At 39.3% G+C, this 20,246-nt stretch overlaps 2 protein-coding genes across 4 annotated transcripts in view; one reads left to right on the top strand and one right to left on the bottom strand.

Annotated features, from left to right (window-relative positions):
• The window catches only part of igf2bp2a (insulin-like growth factor 2 mRNA binding protein 2a), a 71,785-nt gene extending 65,302 nt beyond the window's left edge, over positions 1-6,483 (top strand). For all 3 annotated transcript variants that reach the window (XM_067443565.1, XM_067443564.1, XM_067443566.1), the window contains exons 13-16: positions 84-158; positions 350-481; positions 2,620-2,733; positions 6,190-6,483. In XM_067443565.1, coding sequence (XP_067299666.1) covers positions 84-158; positions 350-481; positions 2,620-2,733; positions 6,190-6,285 — 417 coding nt within the window. In that variant the 3' untranslated portion in view covers positions 6,286-6,483. The remainder of the gene's footprint in view (positions 1-83; positions 159-349; positions 482-2,619; positions 2,734-6,189) is intronic.
• Positions 6,484-11,177: 4,694 nt separating this feature from the next.
• tmem41aa (transmembrane protein 41aa) lies at positions 11,178-19,999 on the bottom strand. The gene is made up of 5 exons (XM_067443567.1): positions 19,774-19,999; positions 16,368-16,518; positions 12,582-12,743; positions 12,340-12,478; positions 11,178-12,262 (listed from the first exon to the last, which is right to left on the bottom strand). The coding sequence occupies exons 1-5, from the start codon at positions 19,944-19,946 to the stop codon at positions 12,042-12,044; spliced, it is 846 nt and encodes a 281-aa protein (XP_067299668.1). The 5' UTR covers positions 19,947-19,999; the 3' UTR covers positions 11,178-12,041.
• Between the last annotated feature and the right edge of the window lie 247 nt (positions 20,000-20,246).

Here is a 20,246-nt window from a genome sequence, read left to right on the forward strand (position 1 = left end):
AGAACGTGTGTACAAATACACTTATAGATGAACTCTCCTCTGAGCTCATCTGTTGAAGGTTTGTTGTTGTTGCTCATGTTCAGATTGCACCTGCAGAGAGTCCTGACGTCACTCAGAGGATGGTCATCATCACTGGCCCACCAGAAGCTCAGTTTAAGGTAAAGGAATATAATGCAAACTTAAAAGCCCATTAAAGTTAGTTAAATTCAGTCTAGGTGCAATGAAATAGATGAATGAAAAGGTGATTTTGATCCAAAGTACATGACAGTTCAACGTAAATGGAAAGGCCTTTAGCCCTGTTGTACCCTATCAGGCCCCTAAAAAAATGAATAGCACTTCTGCATTTCAGGCCCAGGGCAGGATATTTGGGAAGCTGAAAGAAGAGAATTTCTTTACTGCAAAAGAGGAAGTAAAGCTGGAGACACATATAAAAGTGCCCTCTTCAGCAGCTGGGAGGGTCATCGGGAAAGGCGGCAAAACGGTAAGAATACAGTGGAATATAGAAGTAGTAAGATCAGAAACATTAAGTGATGTGCCATATATAACATAGTAGGACTCCTTTATGTGTCAGAATTGTGTTATGTTCAGTGTGTTTTAGTTTTTTTCTTTTTTTTTCTTTTTGTGACCTAGTTTCCTAGCTTCAGTTGTATTCTGTTCACCTGCTGTTCCCTCGTTTAGTCTATATATATATAATTGATTTGATTGATTGAGATAAGGCATAGGCGTAAAGGATGCAGCAGCAAACATTAATAGGGAAAGAAAAGGTTAACATTAATATTATTATTCTAAACCTAAAGGGCAGTTATTGCCTACAAGCTAACATTATTTTCTGTTTAACTTTTATTAGACTCCAGGTCGAAAGAATAGTGCGTTTAACACTTAGAACATTCTCTGCAGTCCAAGTTTGAGCGTGATGCGCTAATGCACTCCAAGCTCACTCTCGCTCATGTCCGAGGTAAATTATTAACACCATCACCACCTACAGTACATGTGTTTTATTTAGCTAAATACATTACAATCGGCTAAAACAAATACAGTTAAAAAGGGTTACTTTTCTGAACAAGAGCGCTCCCGAGTCCATGTTTCTCACACTGTTCGCGTGAATTGCTTATTCTGATTTTTTAAGCTTAGGCTTAAGAGACATAAACCAGTTTTTTGATAAACATCTATGACTTTTGATACATGTCTAGTCTTCATGCTGTATTATTGATTATTATTGAATAAGTTTGGTTTCACTAATAACAAATGTACATTTGCATAAAGCATGTAAATTTGTCCATACCCAAGTTGATTAGAGTATTAAAAACTTAATTTAAACTTAATTTAAGATACATTTACAACCAATAAAAATGTGCGATTAAGTTGCGTTTAATCGCGAGTTATCTCATAAATCATGCAAATCATGCGATTAATCATGATTAAATATTTTAATCGATTGACAGCCCTAATTTATATACACTCCTTTTTTGTTCTGTTCTCGTTTCTGTCTCGTCAGTGTCTTATGTGGTTGTACTATTCTGTTTCTAGAGGTTAAATTGCCTGTTGGACTTATTCATTTAATTTTATTAATAGTTTTTGCTCTTCTCCTTTGTCTTTATGCGCTTTGTACAGCCACCCATGACATCATGGTAGTGATTTCTAAGGTTTTTTTATGACAGGCTGAGCAAACACAGTCGACGTGGCATCAGGCCTCAGTGTGACATTTATTTAATAAATAAAATGGGGGGAAAAAAGTGTTTAATAGTGTTTATTTATTTCAGAGTGTGAAAGCCCTATTCACCCTGAGCTTGAGTAACGTCAAAGGTGATACTAATGTCTGACCTAATATAGGATTCTGATTCACAATAAAATATGTTTACACCTTTCAAATAAGTTGTTGTGTAGCACATACCATCACAACTGTTTTCTCATCACTCGTCAATCTCCCTTTCATTATGCGCTATTATAAATGATTGAATCAAAATGTTTTTGCAATAGTAAACAGTAATTCTGAAAATCCATAAAACATTTAAAATAGCTTTCCCAATGAAATGTTCACTGTTAAAGAATGGGAACATTGTTGATTAATCAAAGTTAATGTGGTGTGAATAGTTCCTGAGAGAGCTCATTCACGCCACCAGAGAAAATTATGAAAATGTTATGTTATTGTTTTTGATAATCATTTTGTATGTACCTGACTCATTTTTCCAAGTAATTTGCTCTGCAAAAGGACTGAACAAGTCCGTGAAAGCTTTTTTTCAAGCTATTTAAAGAGGGAAAAAACTTTATTATGGCTAAAGTTTGGTGGTTATGTTATATAACTGTTCCTTTTAGGTCTAAGGCTTCCAAATCACTATGAGCTGTTTCAGTCAGAATTATATGTTTTAGGAATTGCACATATCGTTTCTAGTAAATATTTGTCTCTATTCATGGGGGCTCCAACCACCAGGGCATAATTTTTAAACTAGATAGCTTATGCAGTTGTTAGCTAAGGGCATAACAGCAGATTGGTCTTGAAGTATGTTATGTACCTATGAGCAAACTAGATATGTGCTGCTTGTTCTTTTGTGAGTCTGATTGACATAATGTGAGCACACTTTGAGCCTTGTTTCTCTGCTTGTTTCTCTGAACCTCTTTTAGGTTAACGAGCTGCAGAACCTAACCAGTGCAGAGGTCATTGTGCCACGGGACCAAACGCCAGACGAGAACGATGAGGTCTTTGTCAAAATCAGTGGGCATTTCTTTGCCAGCCAGGTAAAGTATACATGGGAGTCACTACATATGTGGACAGTGTTTGCTTTCACATGAAAACTTCTGCTGTTGTGTTGAAAAGGACTTCAATGGATAGAGATTTATCTGTATGTAAATATATTTGTGCAGCGCTGGACTATTTAAATATGATAGCGCAGCAAAGAAACATGGATGAATGAGAAGAAAGAGCTGAACGTGAGACCACGACAGAGAACTGAATTTGGTACTGACAGGCTGCTTTCTGTGGCACACATTTGAAGTACATGAGTGCTGAATTCACTACACTTTTGCAGCACAGTTACACACATATATGTGTTAAAATGGCCTTCTTGTTGAGTATTCACATAAACACGGTCAGTTATGTCTGAAGGGAAAGTAAACAGTTGGGCATCTTTATATTAGATTCATGCATTAGGTCTTTAAAGGGATAGATCACCCAAAAATGAAAATTCTGTCATTAATTACTCACCCTGTCATCCCAAACCCATTTGTTCATCTTCGGAACACAAATTAAGATATTTTTGGATGAAATCCGAGAGGTTTCCAAACCCCCATAGACTGCGACATTATTACCAGTTCTGACATAAAAAAACCTGACATAAACTGTCCCATAAATGTTGTTTCTTATGTTCAAATATTGTTAAAAAAAGCCTATTTTCATACTAGACCAGCCAATGCACGTGCAGTCCTTAGCATGCGTCTCAGGTTTCTATGGCAAATGAAGCTTCTAAGGGCAGCTGCAGTGACAAATTACTTTATCTATCAGCGATTGGCCCTTTTACTTAGAAGGCGGGACATATTTTGCCATATTGCGCATTGCAGTTTTTTCCATTCATAAGTAATAGGAGTTAACCGTCTTTCTATATCTACAGAGTGGTGTTACAAACTTACGCTAAGTTTAGGGTTAGCAATATTAAAAAAAGAAAGAAAAAAGAATACTTTTTTTTTCATTAGGACAGATTCAATTGATTAAAAGTAACAGTAAACCATAGATGGAAGTAACAGTAAACCATAGATTCTGGTCACTCCCGGATAACTGAAAATGGGCAAAGCGGATGGGCAGGACGTGTGTGGAGCTGAGGTGACGTGATGACTAACAGACAGCAGACAAACATCATTTTACCTGTCACTCAAAGTGGCCACGCCTTAATTATGCAGAACTTTAAGGCTTTATATAATGTAAACAAATGAGTTATAAAAAAAGCACCCCCCTCACAGCTGTCATGAAGGGCAAAATTAGATATATAGACCAAAACCACAATTTGTTCCAGGCTGTAAACATCTGCTGTAAAGTTTGGCATTTTAACATGGGTCTCAATAGCCGCGTTTCCATTACCTTTCAAATTGCGCAAATTGAAATTGCGAATTGAAAATACGCCCAATGGAAACGCAGCAATTTCGCAAAAACTCCCATATATTGCAAAAAAGTTTTTACGCTGCCATGAGGTGTTTTTTCAGGCAATTCGAAAAAGGACATTTTCGAAAAACGTGCATTTTTTTCTCTCGCATTTACAGGTGCGGTGACGCATTGCTGCAGCATAGGGCCTATATAGCCTATTATATTTTCCACTCAATTGTGTCGTAATAACAACTTAACAAGATATAATGTAGTTAAAAGGACATATATTTTCTCTTAATAAGGACAGTGGCGTAACTTTACCCTAGTAATGACAGACCCCGGTGCAACCACAAATAATATATAGGCCTACTGTAATTAAGACATATATTCAAGAAATGTATAAAAACAGAAAGAGCTATAGCTTCAGCCTTACTCAAAGGCCAAGGAAACAGGCCAGCTACGCACATCATTCCAGACGATCTTGGTATGTTTCTATTTAATATACAGGCATTTAATTGATGAAATATCGATTAAAATAATTTTTTTTATACAAAACGAAATCATTTTTTTAAGAAAGACTTTCTAGAAAATAAAACTCGAAATGGTCAAAATCATGTGACTCCCCATCTCAGACATATTGTGAATCTTATATCTTACTCATGCTGCTCACTTTTCATAATCAACATATAAATTAAAATAATATTACAAGGTAATGTTTAGGCCTGAACGTAGCCTATTTAGTTTTGTAGTTAGGCTGTTTTCTTTAACCCACTGCCGATAAAAGCGCCAACGTTTTCTCATTTTTTCCTTATTCCTTTAAGATAGCGGAAACAACTTGCAATACTCATTTTTAGCTAAACAGATAAGATCAAGACATAATTATAAACTATAAACTGTCTACTTTTATTTGTGGACTAAGGGAACTAATTATTTTTCATGCACTTACTCCAAACGCTGTCTTAATTTAAAAAAAAAGTTTATTAAATGTCAAATGTTTTTTTTCTCCAAAGCATTTCTAAATTCAGTTAATATGTCCAAAAAACGAAATGTCTAGCCAAAATAACGAAAGTAGTAAAAAAACAACAAAAAAACATTTGAGTTACCATGCAAATTCAAACATTTTGCTCTTCTCTATATGCGTCAACCTGACGCGCGTAAAAGTCAATCATTCTTTACAGATGACGGTTGGTTTGAAGAGAAGACGGGAAAGAATTCTTTATTAACTCATTAAAGACACTAGAATTACAGGAATACTGGATTCTAAACACAGAAATGGCACATTATCATGAAGACCTTGAAGCAGTTCTGACACACACACACACACACACACACACACACACACACACACACACACACACACACACACACACACACACACACACACACACACACACACACACACACACACACACACACACACACCTTTGTGCCGCTTAAGTAACAAGGGGCTTTCCTTGCCATTAATGCTTGGATAACACACGTTTCCTTTCAATAAAAATAATGGCTAGTGGGGTGGATGGGATATACAAACCTACCAAGTGCCATCATTTTGGAATGACATATTGCTAGAGGAAAAAAATGTGTTTTAGTCGCAGAACTGCAGTTATGGAAATGATAAATATTTATCATTTCGCAATAGTTTTTTATCGACATTTAAGAAATATATATTTCAAATAAAAGCTTTTTTCTGTTCAGAAAAGAGTCCTGAAAAATGCTTAATTTGTGATAATATTAAATGTTTCTTAAACGGCAAATTATTAGTATACTTTCTGAAGGGTCATGTGATACTTAAGATCTTTGCATTACAGGAATAAAATACATTTTAAAATATATCCAAAAAGATAATAGTTTATATTAATTGTAAAAATATTTCACGTTTTTACAGTTTTCACGTTATTTTTGATTTGATTAAATAAATAAAAAGGAACAACTTCCAAAAAATCTTACAGACCCTAAACTTGTAAATGTTAGTGGATTTTATTTAGTTTCTTGACCACGCAAGAGCTAAATGCTTTTAAATTAGGTGCAAATAAAGTAATCTCTTGTTGGTCAATGACACTTTGAAACCAAAATGGAACCAAGCATTTACCACTATAACATGCTCTCCTCTGGTCTCACAGACTGCACAGAGGAAAATCAGGGAGATCATCCAGCAGGTGAAACAACAGGAGCAGAAGCACCAGCAAGGCGCCCCCGTGACACACCACTCCAAGTGACCATCAGGGCAGCCCCAGCGGGCACCTGCCAATGAATGTAGCCCTCCCAACTGGAATCAGACCAGACCGGATGCAGGGGACCGGCCGGGCAGACCAGCAGCCGTGGGATCAAAACCAAAGAACTTCTTTCTAGGGGAGATGAAGGAGCCACAGGCAGAAGGGCTCTGAGTGCACTGCCAGCTTGGGGAGGGAGGGAGGGGGGAAAGAAGGAAGCGCAAGGAAGACAAGTGTTCCTTTTATTGTTCAAACACACCGACTGAGAGAAGAATAGGTATGGGGCGTCTGTTATCAGGACGGGACACATCACGGTCGCCCCAAGTAACAATTTCTTTAGAAACTTCTTAATTTAGGCTTAATATAGGGTTAACAAAAATAAGACGATCCATTAACACGTGTACACTGATGCATTTTGACTGAGTTGTGTTGCTGTTTTTCTTGGGTAGGTAAGTGTGGGTGTGCACTAGCAGTTGGCGACCGATTTTTGTTATTTTTTTGATGCTCAGATTTCGATTTCAATGATCCTCAGCAGTATTGTCACCAGTACACTAGAACAAACATACTGTAATCTGAAGCAGAAGTACGATTCTTCTTGTTTTGCACAAGCCATTGGGCGAGTAGTGCACATATGCGGTGGCATACGCATAACGTTGTTTTTCAAAATTTCTTTGATGATGGGATGAGAATGTTAGGACATGTAAAAGACTGAACGTTTACTCATATCTTAGCCTGTTTGCATTTCTGGACACATCATCCAACGCAACAGATCCTTGTTACTTAAGCCTGTGTGTGCCAACGGATGCAGTTAAAACATTTCTTACTGTGCATATCTTTAATTTTTTTAGCTTTTCGTTTTTAGGTATTTCTATCCAGCTCTTACACTCCCTTTTTATTTTAATGCCAGTGTTTTTGCGGCCTCTGCATTTTGTCATTTCATCCCTGCCGCATTCTTGTGGCGGAAGTTATTAGAGTCGGAGTAGGCATGTAATAGATATGGATTAGGAGTCACCACCCCTGGTTTGCTTTAGGGGGTATGAAAAGAGTATAAAGCAAGCACCAGCGCCTGAAAGGCAGCGCACCTTTACTGACTTGACATCGGGCAGAAGCGAAATCGAATGTGCACCAAGAACTCTGCCTTAATCTATGCTGAAAGCAAACGAAAAGATGGGCGACTCAAAATGTGATTGGAGGGTCAGGTTTATTGTGGGACGAGGAGGCACCTGTGGTACACACACAACCGCGTTTGGCTTTAAATCTCTTTGTCAGGGAGCTTTCTAAACGGCATGACAGCTGTGAATGTACAAAAGCAGCCTTTTAGAGAGAGCACCACCCTGTCATGTTCAGTGAGCTGGTTGGTCAGCAAGCATTTTTTTGAAAATCAATACTGGGGCTGTTTTGGGGAAACTGATCGACTATTTCAACAGGACGTGCAGGCATGGATATCCCTTTGTGCTTTATTTTCTTCTTATTTTTGACCATGGAAGCTCGTGGCCTTAACGTCACCGGTCTATGACATCACAGACAGCTCCCTCTCCCAATGAGAGCTAAGCCTCATCTTCCAGACGCAAGGTTTATGCCAATACGCACAGCTTCCATTTGTGTGTATGCGTGTGTGTATATAGATATATATATAAAGAGAGAGAAATATTTATGAATCTATTTTTTTTCCTATTTTGTGACGAGAGCTATTAATAAAAAAACAAACAGAATTTTTTTTTTTTGGTGGAACACTGCCATGTTATTCTGAAGGGAAGTGTTTATTTTCGTGGAAGTAGACTATGAATATTGGTAGTATACTAACAGTGAGAACAGTAATAAATCAACGCAACACTTTGATCAGAATGTGATTGGCGCGCATGTCAGTATTGTGATCTACCTCAGGCGTCAGGGTACCTCAATCTTAATTTCCCTTTTTTTGCTCCCCACATTTTGTATGCCTTGTAAACTAAAAGTTTTCTTTTTTATGACAATAATAAAAGATCAAGAAAAAGACTAGTCTAAAGTCTTCAGATCCATCTGACAAAGAAGAATGGATCTTAAAGCTTTCAAAACTCTATGCGAATTTACTGCATTATTGTACCGATCACAACCTCGTGAGTTATAGAATGTGTAACTGAAGGGGTACTTACCTGCTCGAAAGGGGTTCCGAATGTGAAAACTGTGTACTGATGTCTAGATCAATGACAAATGGTTAAAAAAGACTATGAATATCAAGTATATCTTAATTCAAAGCATTGCGTTACGTTGTCTGAAGCGTAAGCCAGCTTTCTCTTTACATTTTATAAAAACGAGTCCAAATTCAGGAATTACAGTAAGACCAAATTTTTTAATTGAGTTTTTTCTATCAAGGCCTTTCACAAAACAAACCTGGTTTGATATGAAGAAAAACATAAAAAAAATAAAAAAATAAAACAGCTGTTTTCTTGATGTAATAATTCACAAGAGTCACTGTGTTTGTTTATCGTAATCACACAAAAATCACAAATGCAGGTATTTTTGTCGCCTCAGATCTGCTCTGACTGCAGTGGATCTGTTGCCGGTTACTGTACATGCGTGTTACCGCTCAAAAACCGAGGCCTATGTCAAATCGAGACAGAAGACGATAGACAACCAGGTCAAAGTACGTGTACTAGCTGGTTTGCTTTCATACAGTCCCGTTCCATTTAGTACGTTTTCGGTAGGGGTGTGTTACCGTAGACCTGTGTAAATCGTTTTTTACCTACTGAAGCAACTTGTCCACACATCCACAAAGAGTAGCACAGATTCCAGGTGATGATGTTGCTGTTAGTAAAGGTTAGAGGCTAAACACAGTTTTAATGGTTCTTGACTCTGTGAAGGCTCGTAGCCAAATGAGGCCGTTATTTCCCCTGAATGATAGACATTCTGCTTAATCTCAGGTGTTTGCTCATTGATGGACTTCAGGTTGTGTAGCAGTATGGTAACTCGGTTCACTTTTAAGTGTTATTGTAACTGAAACGCGCCACGCTGTCGATTGACACCTATCTAACGTTCTACAGTGGTTCTTAACTTTTCTTAGAGTTTGTATTTCAAAGCTTTGTCAGGTGTGCATCAGTCGTGCATCAGTATTTAACTTTACGGAAGCATTAGTCGATACTTGCATTAACTAACATCACACTGTTATATTGTCTCTGTAATCTGGTTATTAAGATGTCTCGCTATCCATTACGATATCCTGTAACATAACGCTAGGGATAATTGAGGTCTTTGCATTATCTTTAGGCCATAAGTCATAGCTAATATAAGTCGAACGAATCAGGTCAGTTTAGGGTAGCTGTTGTTTGTAGTCTTGGCATGAAATTTTTGTGGTCTGCTTTGGGCCTTGAAACTCTTAGGGTGAACGGAGACTTTGTAGGTGCTGTTCTATGTTTTTTTTTTTTTTGATATTCGGTTGATATTAGAATAGACCACACATACAGCTACAGTTGCTCACAATATGTCGACAGCATTCTAGTTGCGTTTTACTCGGAATGAGAGCAGGAAATCAAAGCGATGCATGAGAAATCAACGCAAATCATAGGCTGTGAAAACTTCTTTGCGCCTTTTCCATGGCAGATCCATTCCTACGCAGCTCTCTAGCTTCTCACGTTAGTTCATTTTGAGCGATGTGAAACGGAGACTGGACTTGCTGCGCTGCCTGCCGTGTCCCCTTAGCTGGATTGTGGGTAGTAAGGGGTGGGGGGGGCTGAGAGCTGATCTTTTTTTCTTTCTTTGCTAACATGTTGTTTTGAAATGTAGGCGAACTGTACTGCTGATCAACATGAATTTGAGCAATAAAAATTCTTTATAAAATTCTTGTGTCTGAAGCTTATCTTTCTTGGCCAGGGATATCCAGTCCTTCTCTTGGAGGGCCACTGTCTTAATTAAACCCCTTTCACACTGCATGTCGGACTGCAATATTACCGCCTTCTGTGTGAAAGCAACCACGTCCCGGAATTGATTACCGAATTGAACCCGGGTCGGGGACCTAGTAACCTTGCGGGGTTCGATCAGGGACGAGCGCTGTGTGAACAAAAGCCAAAACTAATGCCGCAACGTGTACGTAGTTATCGTGCGACTCCTAGAGCTTGTTTTTTCAATAATACAACCCTGCAATGCCAGAAGAGCTAGTTGGTGTTTTAAACGCAGAGTGTTCGTATACAAAAGAAACGAAAATTAAACAAGCAGAAATGTGTGCAAACTGGACACAAGTCGAGACCATGGAGCTCCTTACTATCCGCGCTAAAGCTGAGATCGCTCGCCATTATACGTCACATCCGGATGTCACGTGTCAACTCGATGGGGACCGTTACGGGTTGTGCCACAGGACTGCCGCATACTGGATGTTTTTCCCTTTACACACCATTCTTTGTAAACCCTAGAAATGGTTGTGCGTGAAAATCCCAGTAACTGAGCAGATTGTGAAATACTCAGACTGGCCTATCTGGCACCAACAACCATGCCACGCTAAAAAATGCTTTAATCACTTTCCTTTCCCATTCTGACATTCAGTTTGGAGTTCAGGAGATTGTCTTGACCAGGACCACACCCCTAAATGCATTGAAGCAACTGCCACGTGATTGATTGATTAGATAATTGCATTAATGAGAAATTGAACAGGTGTTCCTAATAATACTTTAGGTGAGTGTATAAGGGTTGACAGTTTCAGACACAATCCTAGAAAAGTGTTTTGGGGCAGGCTGGAGCTAAATTTTGCAGGACAATGGTATGATTGGGTCAAACAAATACACAACAGCTTATTGGGTATGATTAGGTCAAACAAATACACAACCCCCCCCCCCCCATCCTTAATTTAAAGCAGCATTCATCGATTTTGCATATGAATGCTTGTTGGAAATAAACTGCATGCAGGTGGGATTAAATGTTCCGACAGAAGCTAATGGAATGAGTTTATTGTCAGATGATTGAAGATTGATCACATCATAAACAGCTTTACTCACATGATTTGGGTGAATGAAAATACTGCATTCTGCTCACAGCGTTGCTAATGCCACTGGTACATAGAAAAGAATGTGCTTTAGTTCACCATTTAAACACTATCAAGTTGGATGGGCTTTCTGTGACTGGGCATGACTTCACATATTGGATGTATGCCTTTCCATATAGAAAAACCCCATAGTGCATATTTACAGCTTGATGTTTCATTTTAATATTTATATGAGTACTCCAACATGGTAAAATATATATTTTCCCACTCATTGAGGTAGTTCGAATTTAAGGCTAATGTGAAAGTTCCACAAGAGAAACCCACAACCAAAATCCAAAATATTAATATGATTAGAGTGTACAAAGAAGGATGGTATTAAATACCTCAAATATCTATACTCTGATGCAAAATCACATGTCTTTTATACCACAAAAGCATGTTATGGACTTCTGATGTGCATTGGAATAAATGCACAGTATGTATAGTAAACTCTGCTATTTGTACATGAAAGCAGGATTCAGAATTCAAGACAAACAATATTACAAACAGACCCAATAGAAGATCCCAAAACAGCAGAAAAAAGCTCCTTTCTCTCACACACATTACAACCTGTGCCAAAAAAGACAAAGCAGCTTTCCTAGTAAAGAATATGTAAAACACAAACAAAAAAGTACTCTTCCATTTTTAGAAAATGTTAGTTTAAAAAACAAAACAAAAAACAATTTCTTTCGAGCTCTTAAAAACACTTGAAATCCAAATGGTAACCACCTACAAAGTGATGAAGTAGGACCAGATCAGTGACCCCACACTATCCTTATCTGTTCTTCTTGTCTTGCCTGAGTCCATTTGATTCAAGGCCGTCCAGGCGAAGGTGCCGAGTGCTGTATTTACGGATCAGAGCTCCAGGCAGCAGGGCAACACAAGCAATAAGAAGCAGTTTCAACCCTACACTCCAGGAGAACAAGTCATCCAACGAGGAGATATGAGACAGCATTGATCCCGTCTGGACACAGATAAAGTTGTATGGCATCAGGCCTAAAAATACAAATAAAAAGCTTTCCAATAAATGCTACAAATATCAAGGGAAATGTTCTTTAATTAACTGTATTTACCAATGAAGACAGCCATGAAGAAAAGAGTGACAGGAATATTTAGTATTGGGGAGGTCATGTTTAAGAACCAGTTTGGACTCATTGGAAAGAATCTCAGGAACAGCAGAAAAAAGAACAAGCTACTTCGGTTTTCCTCGACCTGGAAAAAAGTAAAAAAGTGTAAAGTTATGAATAAAAATACAGTGATAATTAGCAAACTTTGTGCTTTCAGACATTGTAGAAGACAAGATAAATGGATGTACCTTTTTTTGCAGCATGGCCACCTTGTCAGGGAACAGTTTTACAATGTGCTGTTTGCCAAAAGCCTGGGACAGGAGGAAACAGAGAGTGGCACCAACTGTGGTGAGGACACAGGTGAGAAGAAGACCATACCACGTCCCAAACAAGGCCCCAGCCAAGATATTCTGGGGGAAATCAAGTCATACACTTGAAGTAGAGTCAAAATCAAAGGATATGCAATTGATTTTTGAGACATACGAGTTAATTGAATAATTGTATTTTCCATGTCTAATGATATTTCCATTTTCAACGCCAAATGTAGGCCAATCCACGGACAACTAGCAGGCTAGCATAAAGAGGGCACTTGAGATGCACAAGTCAGCAATATATCTTATGATTTAATGGCGTTTCGCACACAATGACAAACAGGAGTGCAACATCAGACAGTGGCCTAAAAACATCTGTCACAGTCTACAACAAGGCTGCATTTATGATTTAGTCCATTTCAAAATCTCCACAATTATTTTACGTAATGATTCAATCCATTATAGTCAACTGTTCAAAAGTTAAACTTTAAATGGACTTACTTGAGAACAGGCCATGTGTTTTTTTTTTTTTTTTACTTAACTGACACTTAGGCTAGGCAGGCGTATAATGAAACGTGCAAATAAGGCTAGGCCTAATACAAATTATTAGACAGGAAAACAAGTCGATCAACATTTTTTCGGGGTCCAGAGCAGAGCGTTTTTTATTCACTATATGTCCAGCTGTTTACGCGCTCTGACCGCACTGATGTCCCAGTGACAGTCCGGTACTTCACTGCTTAAGGTAGGGGTATTTCGTACTTTCAATATTCCACCACAAAAGCGGGTCGCTGTCAGCTGGCAATGGTGGCTCCCTTTCATAAGTCATCATCTCCAGTAAGAGGTCGCTTTCAAAGTCATTCGCCTCCATAGCCTTCCATAGCCTCTTGTGTAGATGTCTCCAAACAGATCCCCCATTGCCCCATTTCCCCTGCCTGATTCCGAGCTGCATGGCTACACGGGTTTCTCACTGTCACCAGACTGCAGTGCCAATGCCTCTCTAATGTGCACTTGTTGCTTCTGTTCCGCCGGTAAATTAATTAAAAGATGAAACCGAGGATCCAAGTATAAGTAGCTTTATTCAAAAGGATAAATATCCCTTCCTTTTTTGGGGTTATAGAGTTTGCTCAAATCTGCCTCGATTTTAGTGGCCATTTCCCTCAAGCAAGACCTCTCGCCTCTGATTAGTTTCAACTTAAGATAAAAGTACATGTTGCAAAGGCAATACAGGTGAGGATACGGGGTATTTGCAGGTGGACAGTTTGAAAGGTTTAAGTGTCTCTCGCACTTATTCATCCAGGCACAACTTATTTGTGGTCAGTTCTAGGTGAGACTTTTTTTTTTTGTCAGATATCACGGCTGCCACTGCTGCTTGTTGCTCAGATTTCCTACATATCATATCGTAGGTAGAGTTTCATCATGTCACACTATCTCTGGCTTCTCTCAAGAATTAGGCCTAGCATATGCTGCTTATCCTCCAAGAGGCTGCTGTCTGTAGTGGATCGATGAAAATGAGAGGCAGTTTATCTTAGCCTACAGATGTGCCTATGGCTCTGACATCGAACCCCTTGCATACAGCCAGGTTGATTGTGTGGGCCAGACAGTATGTTAAAGGGTTAGTTCATCCAAAAATGAAAATGATGTCATTAATGACTCACCCTAATGTCGTTCCACACCCGTAAGACCTCTGTTCATCTTCTGAACACAGTTTAAGATATTTTATATTTAGTCCGAGAGCGTGTCCTAGTGTATGCACACTACTGTCCATGTCCAGAAAGGGAATAAAAACTTCATCAAAGTAGTCCATCTGTGACATCAGTTCGTTAATTAGAATCTCTTGAAGCATCGAAAATACATTTTGGTCCCAAAATAACAAAAATTACGACTTTATTCAGCATTGTCTTCTCTTGCCTGTTTGTTTTCAATCCTCAAATAAAGATCCAAACGGTTATGAATCAGTGAATCGATTCATGATTAGGATCGCCAATGTCACGTGATTTCAGCAGTTTGGCAGTTTAACACGCAAAACTGGGTGAACTAACATTTTTGGGTGAACTAACCCTTTAACAGCAGGTGCTGGTGTAGCATTAACATAATTTAGTGCATTATCGCTAGAGACTGCAACAACTGAATCAGGCTGTATTGCGAAATCCCTCAATATGCCTGTGATGCACTCTGCAACATTCTCGTTCATTCACATTTTCGTTTTCAAAACTTGTGTTGGTTAGTCCGGTCGATTGCGCAATCGATTTTTTAACGTCAAGTGACAGCCCTAGTATGTTACGTCAGCAATACGTCCTGCTGTGTCTATAATATGGGAACACTGTTTGTGTGTGTGGGGGGAAAGGGTCAAATTAACCTTAATTTGCTGAAAATAGACGGTACAAAAACACTAACATCTACTGCAGCTTGTCAGAGACTTCAAATAAATTCCGGTATACAATTTTTAGTTATGGCTACTTATAGTTACTATTTCCACACAGAGGTGAAAATGAATACAACTAAGTATAAATAGCATCTAACATTATTTGTGCAAATATTATTTATTGCTATTTGGATATAATGTAAATAAATAACCTCTGCCCTTTTGTTACAGAGTGTCTATTTACACAAAGTGCAAATAGCCTGCCTTGTTGGCAAATACTATTTGCATTAGCTCCGCCCACTGACAGCTGGTTGGGCCAGACAAAAGAACGGAAGACACTGGTTTGTGGACAACATCAATAGTATAGGGGTAAAGTTTGTGGCAGAAAGTTGATGCAAATCGACCCGAATTTCAAATCTGCCTTTTGCCGCACTCCCTCTAATTCCTTTTCTCATCACATATCAGATCGGAAAGGCATTTAAAAAAATTGAGATAATATTTGAAAAGTGGAAATTGTCTGATGTGCATTTCTTGGTTAGGGGTAGGTTTAGGGAGTGCTTTATTGTCCTAATAAGGTGGCATTCATTTAATAATATTAACAAACAAAATAATTTACACTGTTATTATTGCATACTGTTTCATGTGGAACAACAATGAGGTGCATAACTGTATAAATATCATCTAAGTGTAAAATAGCAGATCGCTAATAAATACTGCTATTTTCAATAAGTGTAAATAGAATCTTTGGCTAATTAAACAGTGTAAATAGCATCTATCATTAAGAAAATATGCTATTTTTACTTAGTGTAAATAAAATCTAGTTGCTATTTACAGTTGGTGCAGTTAGTGGAAATAGCCACTGAGTTTTTGTTAAGTCTGCTTCACAAAGCCTTATGAGGGTAAAACAGGTTTCTCAAAATTCTTGTCAGTGCTACAACTGTCTAGTATTTGAGATCCAAAAAGACAAAGAACCAGCGAATTCTTGGTTGTTTCAGAAGATGGGTCTTCAATTGAACTTCTTAAATTCTTATAATTCACATGCATTTTCTATTTTAGTCTTTGACAAGTTACAATAAACAGTGCTGACACTGCTCAGTGATGACATTTGACACATCGCATGTAAACCAGTGGGGGTAATTTTGAATGTAGTCACCCAAATTTGTACAGCATTTCCAAAACATATAAGTGTAGAATCTTTGCATGCAAGAGACCTTAAAGAAGAAACATTTCCAGAAAGAAATTAAAATTAACCAATGTTTCAATGTGGGTCAAATTGACCTGAAACACAATAGGAAAGATCAATCCTTTTCAATTGTACATTTAAGATTGTAAAAAAAAAAAAAAAAAAGTTGTGCTCTTACTAAAAAAGAGGAACCGGGTATGGCAAAAGCCTGCTTGTAGATGTAGGCACTACAGAAGAGTAAAAGCACATATCCAGTGTGCTCTGTTTTATAAAACTGCAACAGCTCTGCCATCTCTTTCAGCTCATCCAGGTCTGATGGGAACTTCAACCTGGACCAAAATAAAGTCACATGACATTGGTAAACTTCCAGGGACAGCATCTCTAGAGATTATTCATGGTTCAAATAGACTAGCTCAAGAATTGGCCTCTTTGCAATGTTCACAGCCCACTTATTACCAGCATTAAAATATCTTATCAGAGATGAGGAAAATAATTATATCTGGTTCCCTTTTGATCCGGTTAACTCGCATTGTGTTATTTGTTAACGCTATGGGGAAACTCTGTTTCACCAAAATACTGAAGCCTGATTGAATCACGTTTGTGTACCTGCATAAACAAATGTCATTTCAGCCTGCCAAAACATGCAAAAAGAAAAGAAGCCTTTCTTTTTGCAGTGGAAGAACCCAACAGGGGATTAACCAGGCCTTCTCCCCAGTGGCCATCAGCAAAATCTGTAAAAAGCAAATTTCACACCTGAAAGAGCAAATATCAGCGACGCTTGGTTCAAAATGTCACCACCAGTGCCCTGCACACCTCGAGACAAGCACAGTGAAGCACCGCTTGCCTGGTTCATGGTCATGCTCATGCCAAAGCCATACTCACCAAGACAAGCTGGTCTTGCTTTAATAACAACAAATGCAAATGGATTGGACAATATGTAAATGCATTATTATTTATCTTTTAAAAAAAAGAAGCAGCCCAGCCCTTCGCGCTCTACTGTTTCCTTTCTCACAGGAGCCTTGGAGGAAGAAACAGCAGAGTTGAGGGATTTCAAGTTAGCTCACGCCGGCTCAGTTCCCGCGTGCCTCTCTGCGCGGCGCGGCGACCCCATAGTACTCTTCTACGATTAAGACCAGCACCCCTTGTCTAGTGGAAGCAGCTTGGTCCCCTTTGCGGGTTCGGAGGTGGAGTCTGCAGATGCCATGCCATTGCCAGCTTCTGATGTGGAGGAGTGATCAATGGAAGACTCCAACCCCTGCCTAAGGAGCAGAATGATATCAGATCCGGTTTGGTTACCAAACTCACCAAAAGCCTTGGAGGAACTGGGCTTAGAGTATTCAGCCCCAGGTGAGCCCGCCTGCAGCCAACTCGATAAGTGGTTCTTGCAAACTGGGTGCTGCCCTATTTTTTCCAGAAGTCCATGATAAACTTAGTCACTTAGGCACACCAACTACTGTTATTTTTTGGTTTTGATTGCCCTCACCTACATTGATGGCGCCAACCAGAAGGGCTACAACATGCTTCTCCTGTCAAGGAAACTGTTGTCATGGATCTCTGCCTGTCCACGGCTCTGGGATGGAAAGCCTTGGCTGTTTATCACTCCAAGTTGTGCAGGATCACATTCGCCCTAGCAGCCAGAGCCTACTCTGCAGCTGGCCACGCTGGATCCACTCTACATACTACGGTGGTCCTCCAGGTCTTTCAGGCTAAACTCCTCTGTGACATGGACACGTCAGGCCCAAGTCTGCTGCTTTTAAGGAGTTGCACAGTGCAACTGACCTTGCTCTGTATGCTATAAAGACCACAGTCTAGTCAATCAGTCATGCAATGGCCAGTTTGGTGGTGCTGGAGAGTCACCTCTAGTTCAATCTGATGGAGATCAAGGGCACTGATAGGATGGCCTTGACTCCCCAGTCTCCCAATTGGGCCTGTTCAGCTTCACTAAACACTTTACTGTGGCCCAGAAATCAGTGCAAGCCATGCACCACTTCTTGACAAAAAAATCCAGTTTCACCAAAAGCCTTTGTTGACCCAGCAGCTTGCCAAACCTACACTGACACCTGCTCAGCCTCAACCAGAGCCTGAGGTCAGAGAGTGCCCCATAGCACCAAGCGCTACCCCCTTCCTAAATGCCACAGTCCCTGCCTGAATATAGCCGTGGATCCTGAGCTTGAAGGGATGGTTGCATGTGATTTCACTTTTTAAACTTTTGTTAATGTGTAATGTTGCTGCTTGAGCATAAACAGTATCTGCAAATTTTGGGCGCTGACAACAATGTGTTTGCCATCAGTGCTAGGTCTGCCCCCTAAAAAGTGTGTCCACCGAGGCAGTTCAGCGCTGTTATAGCGAGCCAAAAAGAGCACTTCTCCTCTTCACACTTGCAAGAATGTGAGCATCAGCTCTCCGTCCCAGTGCGGCAATGCGCAACTCATGCCGGTCCAGCCCCTGCTCCCCAGAATACAGGCCTAGGAAGCCATTCTGGATGTGTCAGGATGGGTCCTGGAAACAATCAGACAAGGTACCTTCTCCAGTTTGCTTGCAGACCCCCTGCTTAAGGGCATGGTCTAAAGATTGGTCATAGGCTGCAAAGCTTGTAGTGTTTACTAGCGAAGGGTGCTTTGGAAAAGGTCCCAGCAACCCCCAGCAAGTCAGGCTACCACTACTTCCGTGTCCCAAATTTGGTTGGTGTCCTCAGGCCCATCCTCGACTTGAGGCTCCTTAATAATATCAGTTCCCTTGCCTAAGATAACAGGAATGAGCATTGTGCTGGCCATGCTACCATGCATGCACACGAGTTGTAGTTTGTCACTCTTTGGTCAAAATAGTCAGAGGAAAATAGCATTCTAAGCTGGCTTATATAGGCGAATGACCCCGCCCATTTTGGTGGCCTAATATGCCATTTGTTCCTTCAGGTGAACAAAAATGATTCAATCAGGCTTCAATATTTCAGAAAAAACGTTTCTCCATAGCATTAGCAACTAATTCAATGCTTGTTTCTATTATCATAGGATAGGAACCAAGGTTACGCTAGTAACCGTGACGTTATTCCTCACTTATATATTACAAATGAAGATTAAAATTAACAGTGGTTTAAAACATCTAAGAGGCATATTGATTTTATTTTATACAGTGCATTAATATTCTCTATGCTTACATAGAAAAAAAATATTAAGATTAAAAAAAAATACTAAAAAGAGAGGGAAAAAACTAATTAAAAGCTATAGAAATGTGTCAACATAATATTGAAATAAATGAAGAAACAGAGTTTCTCTAATATGAGTAGGTAGAGTATCGCAGACAATAATAGCGGGTGTTTATGAATAACCTTCTGCATTATGAACATGGCAGCAACAAAACATATCTAATTTCACTGCCAAGGGACAAATGACAGCTTGAGACAAGGACAAAATAGAGAGCATCCATTTTAATAATACTTTTGTTTGTTTTCTACACTATACAAGCTATGCATCCTTAGAATGTTTTGCATAAAGACTGGTAAATCACCATTCCAGCTGTGAGAGCTTTAACGTTATATAGCGAAAGACAGACCTATTATCTATCACACATGCATTAGACAGGCACACCTGGAGGCAGCTGTTTCCATTTCACTTTGGTTGTCTTCACTATTCGATTTTGCCGTATCTCCTTCATTGTCCTGTTTAGGCAGCTGAGGTCCAGGGGGGAGATACGAGGAGAGTAAATAAAGGTAAAATGTAGCCGTTACTATTACAGCGATCAGTCCAGCAAGCGAGCGCATGACGGAATAACTAGAGGGCGCAGATACCGCATGTCTGATTCGCTGCGGATAACTTCCGGGAGCGAAAGCACGAATCCGACGTAGGCGAAGGCCATACTTATGATTATTAATGAGCCAATATGGACGCTGATTGGTAACCTTCTTGGCGTGCATGGTCACGTTATCTATTTAATATTAAATAAGTCGCTCGTTCTAGTAGAACTCGTTGTTTCAGTAGTTTAGCAAATAGAACATTATGAACATTGGCCTTTTTGAAAATAAAAAGATGTCAGAATGTAATAACATAAATTTTATTTTATT

Source organism: Pseudorasbora parva, chromosome 5 (assembly GCF_024679245.1).
Source record: "Pseudorasbora parva isolate DD20220531a chromosome 5, ASM2467924v1, whole genome shotgun sequence".
Taxonomy (NCBI): Eukaryota; Metazoa; Chordata; class Actinopteri; order Cypriniformes; family Gobionidae; genus Pseudorasbora; species Pseudorasbora parva.